The 20,943-nt window shown below is 40.6% G+C and overlaps 2 protein-coding genes across 3 annotated transcripts in view; one reads left to right on the top strand and one right to left on the bottom strand.

The window, feature by feature from the left end:
* The window catches only part of spock2 (SPARC (osteonectin), cwcv and kazal like domains proteoglycan 2), a 32,121-nt gene extending 19,883 nt beyond the window's left edge, over positions 1 to 12,238 (bottom strand). Inside the window, exon 1 of the mRNA XM_077495730.1 lies at positions 11,883 to 12,238. Coding sequence (XP_077351856.1) covers positions 11,883 to 12,092 — 210 coding nt within the window. The 5' untranslated portion in view covers positions 12,093 to 12,238. The remainder of the gene's footprint in view (positions 1 to 11,882) is intronic.
* A 5,275-nt stretch (positions 12,239 to 17,513) lies between these two features.
* Positions 17,514 to 20,943, top strand: part of LOC144001625 (uncharacterized) — a 54,194-nt gene continuing 50,764 nt past the window's right edge. The window contains exons 1-2 of one of the 2 annotated variants that reach the window (XR_013278531.1): positions 17,514 to 18,006; positions 19,054 to 19,991. The gene's annotated coding sequence lies outside the window, so the exon portion shown is untranslated. Of the gene's footprint in view, positions 18,007 to 19,053; positions 19,992 to 20,943 lie in introns of those variants that run through there. The other variant, XM_077496110.1, reaches the window with a different exon arrangement.

Genomic DNA, 20,943 nt, shown 5'->3' with positions numbered 1-20,943 from the left:
TTTGAAAGAACACGCCGGTACGTGCGTCTGTCAGGATGCGGCGGTGACTGACAGGTGCTTCTCGGCAAATGTCGGCTGTCGGACGCACTCGGCGCCGACTCTCCTTGGGGTGGCGACGCTCGCCGCGACACCACCGCCACAAAAAGATGCCGTAATACCCCGACTCGGGTAACGGTTTTCTCTGACCTTTTTCCTCCTCATCGCTGATCATATCTGCATTCGTCACACACAAATGCGGAGCAACAATACACACTGGAACGACAATTGCCAGCAGTTTTCAGGCTTTTTTTGTGACACGATTTGAGGCGATCAGGATGCTGTCAGGAGAAAGGAGAGAGATAAACGTTGTAATTGGGCAATTTTAGATTCTGAGCCTGAATTGAGGGGCAAGAAAGTCTAAAAAAAACCACTTGTGGGGCTATTTTCACTATTGTACTAATAGTACCTATGCGCAATAAATGTAGAAAACTTGCTAAGCCTGGTGATCAGGCACTGAATGGGAACCAAATCCGGCACGGGAAAATATTCGGTATCAGGTGGGGTGGGGGCTACGATGCGGATGTCGAATAACACGCGCCGAATCTCGAACAACATGTGCCAAGTCATATTTATTGTTGGACGGAAGCTTCGCCTGGCAGGGGAGGGGCAGCAAGAAGAGCCTGGCGGGCCGCCAGGCTTATATAGCACTAGGGGAAACCCTGCAATGGTGTCTTGAGATAAAAACGACACAAAATCCAGGCCACCATCATGTGACATCGTAATTGAAGAACAATATTAGTTGGTGGCAGCAAAGTACTGTTAGGCTAAGTTGACAACCGCTAATAGGAGAACCAAGAGGGACAATATATTAGGTACAGTCAGCTCTGATGTTCCGTGATTACTGTTTACGTGGCGAGTAAGTTTTCTTAATGTGTGTTTTTATACTGTACAATATTGTTAAGGGCAATTTTTGACTTGAGAAAAATCACATAAAAAATTGATTTGGGTGTTTTTGTGGGTGGCCGGAACAGATTATTGGCATTTGCACATTTAATAGCAATAGACCAATGAACAAATTAAATATAATGCAATTCATAAAATAGTATATCATATTGGGTCCTAATCTTAAATGTTTTTTTTAAATTTTATTTTAAATTATTAATATTATTATTATTATTATTATTATTATTATTATTATTATTATTATTATTATTATTATTATGTTGCTAACTGTATGTTTTTGGCCTTTTTCCTAGTATGAATTAATTCCAAGCGTCAAAGTTTCTTTAGATCTAATATACCGGTAATATAGAATAATATAGATATAGAATAATACCGAAATTTCTACCACAGTTTTAGACAGTGGGGGTGTGATTTGTCACCTCACCTGCACTGCAGAATGAGACTCGGCACAGAAAGCAGTCTGTCCTCCACCTCACCACCCTCACCCCCATAACATCCCTGGAGAGCTCATCAAGGATGGACCACATGCCCTCCACCTTCTGCTGTTCAAGTCCCCTCTCATCATTTGCCACCTCACACCGGGAGGGAAAAACAACTTTTTTTTTCTTTTCACATTTTTTTCCCCTTTTTCCATGAATCAACCTTTGAGATATTTGTAGTTAGGTATTAGCTTCTTAAATCCTATCTGGAGGAAGCAGTGTTCTGACTGAAACTAGGCCAGATAGTAAGTAGTGCACCAATCTAATGTGATGAAATGCAGTGAAACGTCCAACGTCGCCTTCATACATTGAGCCACTTATCACTTCCACCCTCCTTGAGGATCACACGCTTGCCGCCAGCGTCAATTTATAGATCGCACGAGGCACCTGAGATGAAAGAAAACCCTGCAACAACCTTGTCATGCTATACATGCTATTGTTATTCTCCTCACAATGTGGGTCTGTTCAGTACATGGATGTTGAAGGACTGCAGGGGACAGAGTTGCTTCTCTTAGCCCAGAGGGAAGCTTCAAAATGGATGCGCACAAGTGTAACAGGGGATCATACTTTTTTTTTTTTTTGCTCGAAACCACAACGAGATTAATGAACAAAGCCGTGGTATAGAGTTACAGGTTAAAAAAAAGCGTGCCTGCCCAGAAATAACTCAAAAGTGATATATGGGATAATTTTACCACTTCGGGTCAGTGAAAAGTTTGACTTTTTAAAAGCCTGCTGGGTTTTGTATTGATTTTCTAGTCATACATTGTATCTGCAAGAGTGTTTTTCATCTCTGGCAACAACAATTTTCAATCACAGCTTTGTTCTTATTTGTACTTAGAACAATTGATGTGCACTGGCGTTTGTTGTTCAGTTCAAACCTTTCTTTGTGTACTGTTTGCACTGATGTATTCAATAGAGGGAATAAGCATAACAGAAAGGAAATAAATGCAGCAGATACGGCTTTTGTACTACAAATGGAAATAAAATAATATTACAGAGAAAGACTAACATAGTATTTTAAGCAGCATGAGGCATAACAAATTTTACACAATTGACTAATTGAGATGTGGTGATGAATGGTACTTTAAAATTTCTTTTTAAACATAACCAACTGACTAGCCAACAGAATCACAAAGCGGCTTTCAGCCAACCAACTAATTGACCAACCAATGACCAAGAAACCTCCAGTCTGAAACCAACAACTGACAAAGCCACCTTGACAGAATGACAGACAAACCAACAAACCACGTGGATGGACTGAATGCCCCAACTGTTAAACCACTGAGTGACCACGTGACTGAAAAACCAAACAGCTAACCCAAGAGCTCACTTGACTACATTACAAACAAATGATTGCCAACTTACTGCCCCCCCCCCCCCAAAAAAAAAAAAAACAATTACCGTATTTTCCGCACTATAAGGCGCACCTAAAAGCCTTCAATTTTTTGAAAAGCTGACCATGCGCCTTATAATCCAGTGCGCCTTATATATGGATCAATATTGAGACGGAACAGGTCTTGCTGTCAAGACGCTATCGTGACCCTGCACGATCGGTGACGCGCATGCACGGAAGATCCCGCCATCTTGGATCCCTAGCTAATACTAATACTTTACCTCAGAGAAAATAATAAAACAGCTGTTTATTCATTTTGGGAGTGAATGGAGTTGTCAGAAAGCTGGTTTGTAATCTATTAATAAAGTTTGACTGACCTATCTGACTGTTTTGTTGACATTCCCTTTAGCGCAGCACCATCTAATGGATGCATAACGTAACCCCAGCCTCTACTGTAGCACCTTTATATGAAAAAAAGTTTTAAAATATGTCATTCATTGAAGGTGTGCCTTATAATGCGGTGCGCCTTATAGTGCGGTGCGCCTTATATATGGAAAAAGTGTGCAAATATGTCATACATTGAAGGTGAGCCTTATAGTGAGGTGCGCCTTATAGTGCGGAAAATATGGTATCCTAACCTGCCAATCGTCCAACTAATCAACCGACCACCGGACTGATTTAACAAATGACTGGAACCAGGCGTCATTTCAAGTGCCTCTGATTAACCCCAAATAACGTTCAGATGTTCAAGTAGGCTTTTCCTGACGACATATTAACCGTCATTCTCGGAGAGCTTCCATCAGAGGGATTTCGTTGAAAAGCATCAGTCAGGAGGAAGGTATAAAAGAATTTCCAAGGCATTGCATATAACATGGAGCACAGTGAAGGCAGTCAAAAGTGACAATCCAAGAACTGGATGTTCATACAAAATAGATGGGAAAAAAATGACAAGAAAACTGGTCAGACAGCAACATTGATGGAATTTCTGGTACATACTGGCTGTTTAGTACATGTGACAACAATCTCCTGTCTCTTCATATTTCTAGGCTATTGGGTAAGGATAGCAAGAAAAAAGCCTTATCTTACAAACAAAATAAATCACTTAAAATCTTTGTTATAAAAGTAGCTTATTTGCATTTACATTGAACTGAGTGCTTAAATAGCTTATTATTGGATGTATTTTTCAAGAGTGAGCGGTCTGTTTGTAGCATACTGCAGTGTTCAGGTGTCGTAGAAGCAGAAGCAGGTCACTGGGAGACATCATGCGTGAGAAGTGCTTGCAGGCAGAGCTTTCTGCCACCTGCGAAGCAAGACCGAGAACAAAAAGAATGCTCGAAAAGACTTTTTTTTTTTCCTCTCCTCCGAAGCTTTTAGTCTCTTCTGTTTGGAGGCTGTGTAGCAGCTAAATGAATTTGATATTTCTTCCTGTTTGTTATTGATTTGCAAATTCACGCCCTGCTCTTCTGCAGCACCTGCGTCCTTCACAAGTGGACTAACACTGCAGCATGGAGACAGGCATTTATTTTCCCCTCCGCTTCAATTACAGCCCACGTAGGCTTTTGGTGGGAAGCCAGAAACGTCTCACAACACACCAGCAGTCGCCCCCTACCTGCCCCACAAACCCCCAAAATATCTCCTGTCTCTTGAGGCGGATGAAGGTGCCCGCTTCATCAACACACCTCTGGACTTTGTGCAGTCTCATGCCTAATCTGGGCTCCGATAAGGAGCAAGCATCATGACGAGCTCGACTAATGGATTTTTGATGAGCTCTTATCGTCATTCACATCTGCATCAGCGCAGCAGAGACCCTTATGCATGAGCTGCAAAGCTACTGTAGACCCGCTTCCTAGAATGACTTATACTGTCTTCTCCCTGAGATACACTTTGTGATCCGACTTGTAGGTTCATTTGGGGATGCGAACTTTCGTTTAGACTGGTTGAGATACATTTATTCGTTTTTTTCTTTGCTTGAGATACGAGAGCTGGCTGGCTGGTGGTGAACTCAACTGACTCACTTCACAACAAGCAGCAATTTGGCATCGTCAGCAGATCTTCAAAAAAGAGGCTTCAAGCTGTTTCATGTCACTCCCAGTTCAAGTTTGTTGTCAAACTAGAAGAAGCAATTTATGGAGAAATGGGATGTGAATGTGAATGCTCAAATGCTGAATGAAAAAAAAAAGAATAGAAAGAAACGTGGAATCATATTGAATGAGGTGGAATGTTGGAAATATGTCAAATTTTATTGAATGAGTTGGAGGTAGTGGTGAAAATGCATGGATTGAATGATGTGGAATTATATTGAATGATAGTTAATTATATGGAACTAGGTGAAATGTTATTGGTGAAAAGGTACAATATGTGTGTGAAAAATGAAGAATTTTTTCGGGATGTGGGAATTGTGAGAATGTTGAAAATCCTCCCCAAGGTAAATTGAATTAGATGACCATTTTGAATGTCGAATGGGAATTAATTGTTGAATACAGTATGTCTTTGGCAATGAATGGGAATTTGTGGGTCAACAATGTCGAATTATGTGAAAGTGGCAATATTTTGCATGGGTGAAATATATCAGATGTAATGGCAAGGTGAATTGAATGAAGTGAATGTTTGGAATTTTCAATAGGAACGATACGAACCCTAAGACATAACACAAGCGCTTACCCTAACAAATTGTGCTGGTGGGGAAAAAAAAATGCAATATTTAGTGCATTTTTATTTTATTTTTGCTATGTAGGGGAGTGGTGATCATTGATCCCAAGGTGGATTGAATGAGTTGAACACTTTGAATTTCAAATGGGAGTGAATTTTTGAATGTTTCAATCAAATGAATGGGTTTTTTGAGGTGAAAAATGTTGAACTGGTAGAGAATGGTGACTGTTAGAAATGAGAAAAATAATAGCCCACATAGCGTGAATTTTTGCAACATGTTGAAGTTGGAATGGTTGGAATTGGTCGAGAAATGTAGAAGGAGTTGAAGGACAAAATATGAGGGAATTAAAAAAATATAGTGAACGCTCTCAGCATTCACACAACTAAATATAAAACAAAAAGCACTACATGTGTATTTCAAACAACCACATAACTTTGACTTAAAAACTATTTGCTTAATGATAAAATATAATGGTAAACGTAATAGACAGGCTAGTGAGTAGCATGTGGCGCATACAATACAGTATAGCAATACTATCAACAACAGAACCGACTAATAGAATTTCCATTCATTTCCAATGGGATGTACAGTATTGGTATCTCCTACACCATATACTTATAGACTTGTGAATTACACTCTCTCAACTGTTCTCTCAGGTGATTGTGGATGTGCTGGAAGGAAAGTTCTGCAATCGTAAGGATGGCCAGTAGCTTTGCCAAGCGCCCTACTGCATAGTTAATGTGTATGTGAATGGTGGGGTCTGATGTGTGTCATGAGATTGGCGTAAACTTATTAACTAGCAAGCACAGACCAGACCGGGTGGTCCTGGGCTGCAGAAATAGGAGAGAGGTGTGTTGGATTCTGATAAGGCTGTAGCGGGCACGCGCTGCACACCAAGTAAGGAGAATGAAAATAAGGGAGGGAGAGGGGTATGCAAAAATGGCATCATCAATGCACGCTGACATACATGATGAATGCCAGTAATAAACAGTTTCATACTGAGAAAACTTGCATTGCTGAGCCCTATTCATCATCGAGTTCATATCGCCTCTGCGTTCCAAATCAGCGGAACTTTGGTCCAATTTCATGCTTGGGCGATATCACGGACAGTATCATTTTCACAAGGGAAATGGGGCAATCGTATGTATTGAATTTATTTTTGATTTAGTGCCGTATGTGCGACGAGTAAAATGAACTGGTGTACGCCCAAGCCTCACAGACATAATCACATTTTCTCTTGTGAGAGGCGTGAAAGTTAATGTGCTTAAAATGGGAACTATACATAAATATGTACAGTATAACGATGAATTTTCCTTTTGTTTCACAATATGGTATGTGTCTGCATTTTATACATCTTTCACAATAAGCTTCCTCGTTTTGCACAGCTGCACTTTTATACATTACTTGTAAAACTTATAAGGAAAAGAACTCCTTTGTAATTTACTTTACAGCTGCTGTTTGTTGCATGAATTTTAGTGGGTCGCAGAGTTTAAATATAATTTTTTTTTAAATCCTAAATTATTTGCTTTATAGAAAGCTGTACAGGTAGCTTTTTGTTAAAACTAGTGTTGTTCCGATACCGTTTTTTGGCTCCCGATACCGATACCCAGCTTTGCAGTATCGGCCGATACCGATACTTAAGGTTTTTTTTTTTCTCAACATGAAAAAGCTGTCCTGCCATTGGTTCAGAGCATTCAAGGGCCAATAGGATATCTTAGCTTGGCATGCAGTGAACATGTCACATATCAGTGAATGTCGCACACCAGCAAGACACAAGATGCTGCCTCCAAAATCCTAGATTAGCGTTGGAATTAATGGTATCGGCATGTTACTTGTGAGTAGTCACCGATACCGATACCACTGGTTTAATCCAGTATCGGCACCTCTGCCGATACCAGTATCGTATCGGAACAACACTAGTTAAAACTGATTTTGGCATGCTTGATTAAAAAAAGAAATAAAAATAAAAATTGGCTATAGCATCCTTTGCTTTTTCTGTATGTGGTCTTCGGAGGAAAAAGTCTGGACCCCCCAATCAGATGGCTTGCTGCCTGGTAGTCATGGTTACTGGGTGGCCAATGTCAATGCTGATCTATTTGGATAATCTGAAAAAACTTAATTTGATGTCTCTTTTGAATGAGGACGTCAAGAATAAAAACATAGTCCGAGACAAATCCGTATCAAATGCCAAAGAGTCTGACTCAGGTCTGAGACAAAAAAAAAAAAAAAAAGCCTGTCAAGTTCATACTACATTCATGCATCTAGGATCCAAAATACTTCATAAGATTCTGTCAAAAGAGTTAGAAATGTCTTCTGTGCATTCCCCATCTGCTTCTTTGTGGTTCCCCGCGTTTCTTCGCCCGGATGGATTTGATGCATTAGTGGAATGAAACGTTGAGTGCACCTGTCAGATTAAAGGATTGAATTCTATTATTTGTTGACTGTAACTGTTAAATCTAATCCGCTTGTCTTCTTGTGAAATAGATTGAATTGGAGCGTGGATGTATTGGAAGTGAAAGAGTCCTGTTATCCCCGCTCTGCTCTTACCGGGAATACATATTAAATATTTACAGTATTCACTCTGCTGCTTGTGTATTGTGCGTTGCCTTTGCGATGTGCATCTTAGTGTGTTTATGGAAGGATGACGATGAGGAGGAGGAGGAGGAGGAGCGCTCCTCTTTCATGTGCAGTAGCTTTGATTATTGCTTTCCAGCGTTGGATTAATATTCAGCACGCTTCTCTCGATGGACTGTGCGAGTCAACATCAATTTGTGTAATCGGAATACCTATGACGACTGCGCTGAGTGCATGTAATTCCCAGAGACCGACCGGCGCTCGCTCATTGTCAAGTTCGCAAGGAGCAACGCCAGTTGATTGCATATTATACGGATGATTATATAAAGCGTGCGCCGCCGCTTCTCGCGGAGGACAATTCCCAGCAAAGGATGCGTTCCATGCGGCTTGTAGCTGGCCCCGGGAGCGGGATAGAGTCATCAAACTCCCAGAGACGCTCGCTGCATTTTGACACCGTGGCGCACGCACGCACACAGATTGGCGTTGCTACGGCAGCAAGCTGAAATCAAAGAGCTTTCTGTTGGAAAGCCCCCACCTCGCCCAAACCTCCAGGAGGCTCAGTGGCTCGCTTCTATGTTGCTTCTCCTGTCATCCTAATCAGCTGCAGAGACACCACCATCACTGCTGGCCTTTAACACACACACATGCAAATGTGAGCCCACACACCGCTGGGAGCTCTGATCACAAGAGATGCAAAAATGAGCGAGCGTGCCTTTCACTGCAGCTTTGATGATAAATGAAGACAAAAAATACGACGCGTGACATCTTTATATCGCTCACACTCTCATCTTTAACTCATTCACTGCCAATGACGACTATAGACGTCAAAAATAAAATTAAATAAAATTAAATAAAAATTTTAATTAAAAAAAAAAGAAATTTCAATTTAGTTTTAGTTATAATCTTCTGACTAAATATAATTAAAGCCTTAGTCATAACTTAGTCACCTGATTGTATTTGAGTTTTAATCCAACTTTAGTCAAAAAAAATAAAGAGCAATTTTAGTCGACTAAATTGACTTCTGGAGGTCGAGACCCAGTTTGTGGTCTCAGTAAGACCAAGACCAATCACTATGCACGATGGTAGCACTTAGTAATGAAATTGTTGTCATTGTTGTTATTAATAACAATTGGGATTAATAACTCTGAATGAAAACAATGTATAACTAAAACTAAATTCAAATTTCTTGTCAAAATTTGCACTGGCTGTTTGCTTGGATTTTTGACGTCTATAGTCGTCATTGGCAGTGAATGAGTTAATTGGTTGTTCCACATACACAGTAGTGTAACATTCTGACAATACTTGTACAATCTAATGAGATTTAAGAAAAACAGAAAAATCCTGCCTTTGCAAAAATAACTAGAAAATGAAATGCATCGTTTACGTGTGTATTTTCACTGATTATTTGAACGGCACAGACATGGAGTGTGGTTGGACGAAGTCCATTAATCCGTTTTCTATAGCACTTGTCCTCATTAGATTCTCCGGTAGGCTGGAGCCTATCCCAGATGATTTCAAGCAAGAGGCGAGTTAATTTTTTAATTTTTTTTTTAAATCATAGTGACATCTCTCGACCTATTTGGAGTCTTCAATGAACTCATTCAAACGGGACCCAGCCTGGACAAAATCAACCTGACATCTGTGCACGTGATCAGATAATGTTTATATCGGTGAAGCAAGATCTGCCTTATTTCGTGTGTGAAAGAAAAGTGATTTTAATTCAGGGAAAAGAAAATGCAACGTGCATGTATGCAACACAAAGATAACACAATAATTCTGACATCTAACTTCATCCATCACTACAAAATCCACAAGATAGGTATGCTAAGTTAGCATCAGCGTTGCTAACCGATAGCTGGTCGAACAGAAACCAACTTCCGTGTACTTTATGCATCTAATTGAGAAGATATTGACGTAATAGACAGTACAGAGACTGGTTTGGGGCATGAATTGTGAATGTATTAGTACAGCTCACTAACGTAAGATACTGAGTGCAAAGAAGCTAATGTGCGAATATTTGTTTTACCGGAGCAAGATTCTATGACTTGACAATGTCAAGTTGACATTAAGGCTGTGGGGAAAAGTCCACTTTAAAAATAGGTAGACTAAAAATGTTACTGACTTTTTAATGACTTGTTAATGACTTTTAAGACACTTTTACCTGTGTAATATATAGATATAATGTTTTATATAGATAGATATAGTGTTTGTTTACCTAAATGGCGGGTCTAATTGTTTACGCACTAATGCTAATCGTGATTGATAACCATTTAGCATAGGCTAATTTTGTTGGTGCCTTCCTGGCTGGAGTTTGCATGTTCTCCCCGTGCCTGCGTGGGTCTTCTCCGGGTACTCCGGTCTCCTCCCACATTCCAAAGACATGCATGGCAGGTTAATTGGGCGCTCCGAATTGTCCCTAGGTGTGTTTGTGAGTGTGGTAGTTGCCCTGTGATTGGCTGGCAACCAGTTCAGGGTGTACCCCAACTACTGCCCGAAGCCAGCTGGGATAGGCTCCAGCACCCCCCGCGACCCTTATGAGGAAACGCAGTTAAGAAAATGGATGGATGGATGGATGGATGGATGGATGGATGGATGGATGGATGGATGGATGGATGGATGGATGGATGGATGGATGGATGGATGGATGGATAATTTTGTTGGTGTTAGGTCGAGATCAAATGTATTTCGTAGAGCAAATTTGTCTACGACATACACTGTGCTTTATATTCACAAGGGTGGACCCGAGCAGTGTTGCAGGTCCACTAGCTTGTCATGTAAACTACAAACACATAAATGAGTTAGAAAGATGCAACTCTTGCATAAATCTCAATGGCAACGTGGTCAAGTATGCTGAATGTGTTTGGAGGGCTGTTGCAAGAATTCAGAGTGAGGCTTCCACTTGGATATTCTGGAGCAAAACTTAGTGATTTATAATCCTGCAATAACACAATTTCATTACCAGCCCAAGCACAGTTCCATGGGACATAGTGACTATCGTGTAGTCCAACTAATCCCTTTCCTATTTTCACATGCACCTCATCCTCCGGGACACACATGATCCACATGGAAGAGATCACCAATGACAACGCAGTTTCTCCACATCCCGAGAAGATCTTATGTTGTCCTCATGTAGATCATCAAGCAATATGACTGACACTCACGTTTCAAATCCTAAAATGATACTACTCACAAGCTGCAGAATCCACCCCAGATCAATTAAAACGCAATTAACCTAATTCATATGGAAGCTAATCCAATAATGTCCAAATCCTATTGAGGGTCATTTGCAATCAGTTTTCCATAGCCGGAGGTTAAAAAAAAAAACCATCCATACATTCACAGACACAGCTAATGCATCATGAACAGCCTGCAGGCGTTGGTTGATCAATCCCCGCAGCCTCGCTTGAGCCCGCTCCGTGGGGGGAATTTGCACATCAATCCATCTCCACCCCGCCGCTGCACTTGCTTAATTCTCTTGTTTAGGAAAGCTCCCGGGACACGTCGGAGGAAGGAAGCAGTATATCGCCCACATTAGATGGATGTGCATGCACCCCGTTAATTGCTTGTTATTACGAAAAGCCCCAAGTGAAGATACAAGAGGAAGTGATGCGGATCAATTTTTGCCTCATATGAAACATTTTCAGTACGCTATTAACAGCATTAGACTAGTTTCCCTGCAGCCAACTAATAATGCCAATTTCATTGAACCATATAAAAACAAGAAGAATCATTTTTTTCTTCTAAAGATGTCATATAGTTCAGTTTTGTTGAGGTTTTAATTCTTCATGGTAAACAACGCACCCCAGTTGTTTTTAAATAAACAAGTTTTGCCAAGTTGCCGTGCTACAAAGTGTTTGGTGGTTGATGCGTCTCATTTTTGTCGCATTATAGCGCACGAACTTACGTCTCTGAAGCGGTTCCAGTGCTTGATCTTGCGGCTGTACTGGGAAATGGTGGACAGCCACTGTTCGTCCTCCATGAAATTGCCCGTTTTTTCCGCCTCCTTTACGCTCCGCACGTCGGTCGCGGCGGCGGCGGCGGCGGCGGCAGCGGCGGCCTGGAGGCTGGAGGCGAGCAGCACCAGCACAAGCGGCGGGACCGCGAGGCACAACATGTCCGTCTTGTGGTGCACGCTGAGTCGGCTAAAACAAATATACACACACACACACAGAAGAAGAAGAGGCAGAAGACGCGTTCTCGGCTCGCCTCTTCTCAGAGCAGGATGAAGATGAGGAGGAGGAAGAGGATGATGCTGAGGCTGGAGTGAAAAAGTGATTAGCTTGGAGGATGCTCTTCTTCTGCGGGGAGGGAGGGGAGGTTGTGTAGCCGAATGCAAATCCGCTATGGCAAATGTTGAAATACAGGAGGTCCTCGCTTTACGACGCAGGCAACGTAACCTAAGCCGGTCGTAATGAGAACCGCTAACGCAAGCGCAATACATCTTTGTGGAATAGCCGACTATAAGTATAGGCTGGCTGTTTTTTTCTGAAGGATATTATAGATTAAAACAGATTATAGAGTCTTATTTAAAACGAAATTAAATATTGATTCTATTAAAGCACATAAAAGCTATATAGGCTACAAATTGTACCTGAACAAACTTAATATAAACTGATCTATAAAATTAAATGCTAATGTTTTGCACTCAAATGTTTAACAGAACTGTTTAATAATACTTTTCTTGATTTAATATATTGTAGCCACTCTAACATGTACACAATTTGAATATTTAATTCAGTGTGCTTATGATTTTCAGGACTTTTTTTTTTAAACCTATCTGCGATCAACGATAACCGATCACCAATTTGATCACAAAATGGAGGCAACTTTTTTAACATCGCGACTAGACAGTGTCTTGGGCATCGCTGATCTTCACTTTGGCTTTGAGTTTGCAACGTGTGTCGCTTAGCGGATTGTACAAGTTGTGAGGAGAGTTGAGTCTGTAGCAGTGCAGACTATAGAGAGAATAAAAAGTGATGCTGGGATCTCATGATCATGATCTCAGGTCAGTATCGATATTGATGTCAGGAGCAATAGTATCGATATTTAGTTGGACGCATTTTTGCCAAATAGACCAAAAAAAAATAGACGCTGAGAACTCTTGTTTGGACAAAATAGCACAAAACCCAAGAAACGTGTTGACTTTAAGCAAATGGATTCTTTTGCCGTAAAAACAAAACAACAGCCTCGTAACAGGATTTCAATTTTCTTTTCTTTCTTATGTAATCCAGTGATCTTTTGCTTGTGATTTTTCAATTTCAATGATTGTTCAATAAATTTGCAATGCGAAGACAATTGGCCAAGTGAGGTTTCTATGGCAACATAACGGCGCAGGAAATGACCCATGTCAAGTATAAACAAAAGAAAAATATGCAAGAAGAATAATCAGCATTTTTTTCAGTTAGTTACGTGCGTGTACTCGAGTGTTCAGTCTGGCAGACTGCAATGTAGGATTTCATAAAGCTGACTTTTAAAGTAGCGGAGTCTCTCTCCGCGCGTATGCTAATGCAGCCATTCTGACAGCTTCATGAAAACCAATGCCCATGTGCAAATTTCCATATCTCACACTGGGATCCAATTATTTGATGTCATATTGCAGCATTTCTTATTCTCTGTATGTGCGAAGCAGCTGGGTGAACATCTCGCATGATAAGGGGGGGGGGGGGAACTCAAAGTAGCTTGCTGCACCTGCACTCACTCACGTATGCTTTCATTATGTATGCCATGGTCGATGCGCTCAAGGAGGGACGGAGAAAACATGGCTGACGACATTCCAGTCTCCAGTCACATCCTATAAAATGAGGGAGGCGCAGGACGGGGGAGGGGGACCATCGGGTACTTATACACTGGAAAGATGTGCTCTGTCTGAGATTGACATTCTTGAGCCATCAAGCACAGGCCATTCACCCAGAACTCCTGATAGGGGGCTGAATAACTGAGGGAAATGACAGTATAATTGAAAAATAAGCATAACCACCAGTTAGTTCTCCGATAGCTTGATGCTAATGCTAATCACAATCTGCTGTCTCCGAAATTTATGGTTTGAATATTGAGAATGTTTAAACCAGAGAGAAATGTGAGAAAATGTAAATGCCTCGATGAGAAAAGTGTATAAACTGTGTGGTGAGATGTTTTAGAGCCTTAAAACATTTATAAAACATAAAGATAACCACATCACAGATTTCATTTATTGTGGGTGTTTTTTGGAACCTAACCCCAACAGAAAACGAGGGCACATTGAACATCAGACTCACGGTGTATTTTCATCAACAATAAAGCTTTGCATGTTTATAGATCATATTTGTGTAACTAAATGGTAAAAAATATCAATAAAAAGTCAAACTTATTTTTCACAACTAGTTTACAGTACCGTTTTTAAACCACTTAAGCAGTGACATGCTTCTGTAAAAGTGCAACGTGCCACAAAACATAACTTATTTTGAAAAGCAAATAAGGAAAAAATGTCGTCAATGATGACGCACCTGCTGCTAGCCTCTTGCTTTTATGCTTTTCCGTCCCCGTGTGACATTCTATAACTGCTTTGCCCTGACGGCTCATGTCCACATCGCACCAGCAAAGCGTTCAGAAACCGTGAAACGAGTCTCGATTGCTTTTGGCCAGGAAATTGTGCTCTTTCGTCCATTCAATATTAAAAGATGTTGGACATTTTTGCTGGCGCTGCCTTTTTGATGCCTTTTTGCTGCTCGCAAAGAAGATCGTGAGGATATGACGTAGTCAGATAGCCACACATAGCTTTGTTTACATTTATTGAACCAATGATAATACAAGATTTCTAACTGAAGCCATTCTTGCCCAATAACAGACTAGTTGTGACAAACGTGGGCTGGGGCTGATATTGGGTCACATAAACTCAATCGTAGCTCATTTTCTCTAAAAAGGAGGACAAACTAGCATCCTGCTTATGGTTGCACAGGACGCAGGACACATCACTGAAAATTAAAATCAGGACGCCTGACCACCCTATCTTTGTCAAGCAACGGACTGAAAATGACGCCGCAACACTCTTCGATGCAAAGAATGATTAAAATTAGTGGCATACTGATGTTGTTTACATTCATTTCAATGTTCTTATTTTAAAGTTATTTTTAAAACTAGCATCATTTTTACAGTATAGAGAATAGAATAAAACCCATGTGCATCTTAAATCACAAAGGATATTTTGAAGAAGCATTTTAATATGATGTATGAATAAAAAATGAAAGATTCACCCTGAGGCTTCTTAGCCCTTTTAATTCTATCACAGCCTCCCCAAGTTGAAGCCAAATCACAAAAAAAGCGTTATCTTGACAGAGGAGCTAAATATTTGATGACACGCCGCTAACATGAGCATTCACTTCATTGGGGGACGAGACACTGATGTGAGACAACTTATAATGATGATTTGGTAGTCCAGCACGTTCACTTCATCATTTCGTTATGGACCGCATGTGGACCCCCCCCCCCCCCCCACACCCCCCCCCCCCCCCCCCACCAACCCTTAATGACACTCCAAAGGCTGCTTGATTTTAATTCACAATATAAAATGGTGAAGTGCACTTGTCAACACAAGTGATTGAGAGCAAGCAGGTCTTTTTGTGCTTCCCCCAGCAATAAATCACATCGCTCGCCACACCTCTGGGGCGGCTTGACACAAAGACACATTGACACGCACGTGAACGTGACGATGCTGAGAAAACAGCAGGAGTGATGAGGGATGAATGAGTGGACACTTGAGATGACACAGCACTTTTATGGCGTCTGTTTTGATGGACTCGGACAGCGTGGATGTGGGAGGAGAACACGCAGAAGACCGTTACAAATACTTCACTGTCTGTAAAAAAATGCAACTTTTTGGAGTAGAAGTAATATGAGGGAAAGGCTTCATTCAGCTTTCCGTGACCCTGAAAATGATAAGTATAGAAAACGGATGGTTACCATAAAAGCAATAGAACTCTCGATTTTGAAGTATCATACACATTTTAAAAGCACTAACAATAACCATAAAAACAAAAAGTACGAAAATGAACACAGATGAATGTTCACCAGCTCCAGCTTGGTTCCATTTTTAACGCCGGTGGCAGCAATATGGTCGCCGTGGCGACGGCATGGCAACCGCCACAACCTGGGATTCCTCTAAACCCCTCAACTCAATCCATGTGTGGCCTCATTGCATCATGGATTCCATGTCAGGGTGGAAAACAGAATGGGAAGGAGGAAATAGAGCATGGCGCGCGCCGTGTTTTACAATTCAAACGGGCCTCGGAGAGCTGTTAAGTTGCTCTGCCTCAGGCTAGCCACTTCATGTATTATGAATATACAAAGCAAATGGATGGCTGAGGATGTTTTTTTATTTTGCACTTCATTTTTGTCAATAAGGTGTGGTATTTTTTTTTTGTTCAGTGGTATGCTGATGAAACATGGCGCTTTAGGGGTGCTTCCCAACCACAAATTCTATCATTCTTTTGGAATGCAAAACGACAAGTTGTTAAGATGCCTTGCAGAGAGGCGTCTGTCCATCATCTAATTGATGGTTCGAGAACTCACTCATCCATATTCCATTCAATAGGTCACTTGCATGTATCGTCACTTCCACCTTGTAATTTTTTCGCCGTCCATGTTGGCTGGCATCAATTCGCTCGGCTGCCTTAATGGTACAATTCCATCAATTCAAACAAAGTCAAGGGAAAAGACAGATGTTTCTTCCATATTCCATAAAATAATTATGAACCGGGGCCCGGCGTCAGAGGAAAAAGGTTAGTTAGCTAGTACAAGCTAACTAGCAGATGTTAGCCAAAAGCCAACATCAAACATCACACATTTTTGCCAAAGTGCAGTAGCAAATTATTTCCTGTTGAAATGCATTAGAATAATGTACCCCCCCCCCCCCCACCCACCAATTTTAACCATCAGGTGATTTTTTTTAATTTTATTTATTTTTATTATTATTACATCTTGGGGGGGAATTCATCATGGGAGTACATACAGCGCTCCAGTGAGAATTTGTCCCACCACCCCCTTCCCCCAGTAACTTTTCTTTTGCAAACTTGCTACAATTGCTGAAAATAATCATCGGAATAGTTTTTTTTTTGTATTTTGGCGCAACACCTTAGTGGGATGGCTTCACATCTCACTTTCTATAAAATTGCTGCAATGATTTATTTATTTATTTATTTCCCCTCGCTATTTACAACAATACCACAACTCAGTCCATGAAAAATATGTATAGTTAAAAAGGAGGAAGGAGCATAACAAATTAAAGAGGCGCCACCGTGTGGCGTGGTACCGTACTACTATAATCATTACTGTTTCACGGTCTCTTATTATTATTATTATTATTATTATTATTATTATTATTATTATTATTATTATTATTATTATTTTAAATGAATATTTCACTTTTGACTGAAAAAAGTAGTAGCTTCATTGTTTTGGCATGTACGTTTCTTCTCAACGTTTTACCTCCAGCTCAGCTGCAGATGCAAATTTAGCTGTGCTAACCCCCCGATTCTTATTGGTGGACTGGTTTCACGCTCGTTTCTAGTGAGCCGCTGTCCTCGACTTCCTGGAGCGTCAGTTTTGAATTTCGTGTTTACAAATAGCAATGGAAATCCGTCGGACCACTTCTTTAAAACTGTATTTATTTTGTAACTGACTTAACTGTAGTAATGGAAAAACAACCTGCACTACCCCTCCTGTCCAGCAAGTGACGGTAAGAGTAAAACAGAAGGCCAAACCAGCACGGTGGCGTCATAAAAAGCGGCCGACAAGCCAGCATCGTCATTTCGTGCGACACAACGGATGAGGTTGGGTGGAAACGAACTTCTAGTTTTGTGCATGCTGTTGTTATTTTTTTTTCCTTGAAATAATGAAAGCTTAGCGAAGTTCACGGTGAAGACGGGAAGCGTTGATCCGCCTGAGTGTTCGAAGACGTCTGAAAAAGCTGAGGTGGAGCGCCCTGGCCATTGAGACGCTTGATCGTGAGGTGCACGACGGACGCTTACGCCAAGCAGTCGCAAAGAATGCCACTAGTAAGTTTAAAACGTATGTATATGATATTGCATACATTGTAATCGTGACTTTCGAAGTTCACTATATGGAGCAAGTACGCGAGTCACTGTTCTTGGTCAACATCCCTGCCAACTAATGGAGTCTTCGTTACTTATGGAGTCTCGACTTTTTTTTTTTTTGTTTTTCACACTGGTTATTTTTGCCGTTACCGCCAACTCTACTCATGATCTAACGTTATTTTGCCGTGAATCGCTCGACACCTACAAATACAATGCTGTTTTATAGTCTTTCGTATCAGGGGTTCAAATATGTGCCTTTTTGTTTTGTGCATTTATTTATTTATATCTACAATTCCAATTCTGCAGCCATTCGGAAGTTTTAAACGAGCCGTTTTGTTTCACGTGTTTATTATCGACATGAGCCGGCCATCTTGAAAAGGTAAGTGCATGTAAATAATTGTGTTTCTGGTGTTTTCACTGTTATTTTATGTTTCGTTTTATGTAATTCAATATTCGATTGTCGTCCTTATTTTTGTGCAATAAAATGTGTAGGCCTACGTGGAAAATTATATTATGTATGTAGTTCCTCTGCCACTGCAAATAATAGAAGAAAAGAAATGGATGATAAGTTAGACGTTATTCATGTAAGTTTCACTCCAGCAACAATAAAAAGATTGGTATCAAATGCAACCATTAGGTCCAAAATCAAACACGAGGATGTTTCAACTTACTGTTCGTCATGCACAATACCTAGCCCATGTTAAAATGGTGCACGTTTGCACAATCTCATTGCAATTGGAAAAACATAGAACACGGTACTTAAGAATGGACTTAAACTGGATTGGTGTCCGACATTTGGCCGTGAGAATGTAGAATAACTACTCTTGACACAGACTTGAGTTTCCATTGTGCCTTTATATATTTATACATATAAACTGTAATATGGTACACGTTTACCAGTGTAAAGAATGCTGGTCCTGTCATGTAAATCAATCGATTTGATCATTTCAAAACATACTAATGAACTATGGATTTGTTGAACTTGTATTGTGTTTTTTTGTCTTTCAGATTTGTGCTTACTACCGATTGGGTGTGTTCGCCACAGGGTCTTGGATGCACATGAAAACATCGGAATGGTGGGAAGCAGTTGTTTCAACCTACACGGAGGCCCAGTGGATTAAAGATTTTCGCATCTCCAAGAACTCATTTGATTATCTATGCCGTTGTCTTGGACCAGAGTTGGAAAAGAGCGACACAAACTACCGCCCGTGTGTTCCTCTGTCAAAGAGGGTCGCCATAGGGAACGGCCTACCACTAAATATTTGGCAGTCCCCCTCGTTATCCTCTGTTAAAAGACGTCTTAAAACGCATCTGTATTCTTCGGCTTTTGGCGCAACATGAGACTTGTTCTTGGTGTTTTGTGGCGTGTATGAGTTTGATATTTAGTCTACTTATTTATGTATTTTTCTTTATTCACTACTTCTTATTTTTATTTACTTGTAAAAAAACAAAAACTATTCACACTTCAAAATGTTTGCTTTGTTCTTGTTTACTGCAAAACTGATGTTTATGTACAGCACTTTGTATACAGCAACGCCTGTTCTTAAAGCGCATTATAAATAAAGTTGAGTTGAATGCTCTGAACCAATAGCAGGACAGCTTTTTCATGTTGAGGAAAAAACCTTAAGTATTGGTATGGTATCGGCCGATAATTCAAAGCTGGGTATCGGGGAGCCAAAAAAACGTTATCGGAACAACACTAATAATTTGTGTGAAATGAACTGGGATGACTTCATGGTGGAATGGTGTCACGCTTGTATCGCCTCTCAGCAACCAGAAGGTGTCAGGTCTGCAGTAGTGGAAGCTGAGGGGCTGCAGAAACGTGCTGCTCTCATGGAGTTTTTAATTAGGAATGTGTAAAAGGAGTTGACTTTTTGAATATTCGCTTGATGTTTTTGAAAAGCCAAAAAACGCTGAACAAATTGCACATTGCTACTTTTTTTTTTTTTTTAATAAAAACTGAGTAATCTAAAAACAATGTGTGTATGTGTCTGCTGTATACAGAAGCTTTCATTCACCAAATTAGTCTGCTAATCAACATGTCACCGTGTTTGCTCTCTGCAGACTCCAATAACAAAGAGAAAGTTGTAAAAGTCACATCCTGTGTACCTCCAAACCCTGCGCATGCTCCTCTATTATCCCCATCCCGCCGGACCCTCAGCAATTTGAGCAGCAATTTACCCTGGTGACACTTGTTGGCTCTTCACAGTTGTCTCATTTCAAAAGAAGTCGCCTCTGCCTTTTGGTAAAGTGCAATTAAAGACTCCCGCAAGCTGCAATTTCATTTTGTCCAAAGCAAAATTTTAGTTTATTCCATGCACACAGCTAAGTGAGTAAAGTTACAGCTACAATGAATGCATTTTCAACCTTTTGTCATCTTAACAGTTGAGGCTCAAAGGTCCTCAAGTGGCCCCTTTGCAATGGTAACAAAACGTTATACAGTACCAAACTGAACTGGTGCATCCAGCCAATCAGCTCCCTTTCTTATTGCTCAAGTTATATTCTTTGTTCCATGAGTTTCAGATCATTTGAGGTTCTTGTTGGGTGCAATCCATCCTCTTCTTCACATCCATCCTATTCCTAGTCATTGCCGTTGGCTCTTTGTCTGACATCAAACCCAAACTTCCTCCTGCCTCGTCTCGCTTGCATGTGGGTCTTCCTGCTTTCATTTTGTGATCAGCTTCATAGTGATTGTAAAAATAGAACCAGAGTCATAGAGTCAAGACCCATCTTTTCAGTGTATTTACATTGTAAAGGATTCCAAATATTTGGGCCAAATTGGCTCAAGCCGAGGCTAATTGTTTTCACCTCGTGTCAATTTTGGGGTGCAAAACAAGTGAGAAATTGAAGTCAAAGGTCAGCCATATGTCACTCTTTGGTCAAGGCGTTGTGTCAATC

The sequence above is a fragment of the Festucalex cinctus genome, chromosome 14 (genome assembly GCF_051991245.1).
Source record: "Festucalex cinctus isolate MCC-2025b chromosome 14, RoL_Fcin_1.0, whole genome shotgun sequence".
Lineage (NCBI taxonomy): Eukaryota > Metazoa > Chordata > Actinopteri > Syngnathiformes > Syngnathidae > Festucalex > Festucalex cinctus.
The sequence above is the reverse complement of the archived record's forward strand: the minus strand, read 5'-3'. Positions and strand labels throughout refer to the sequence as shown.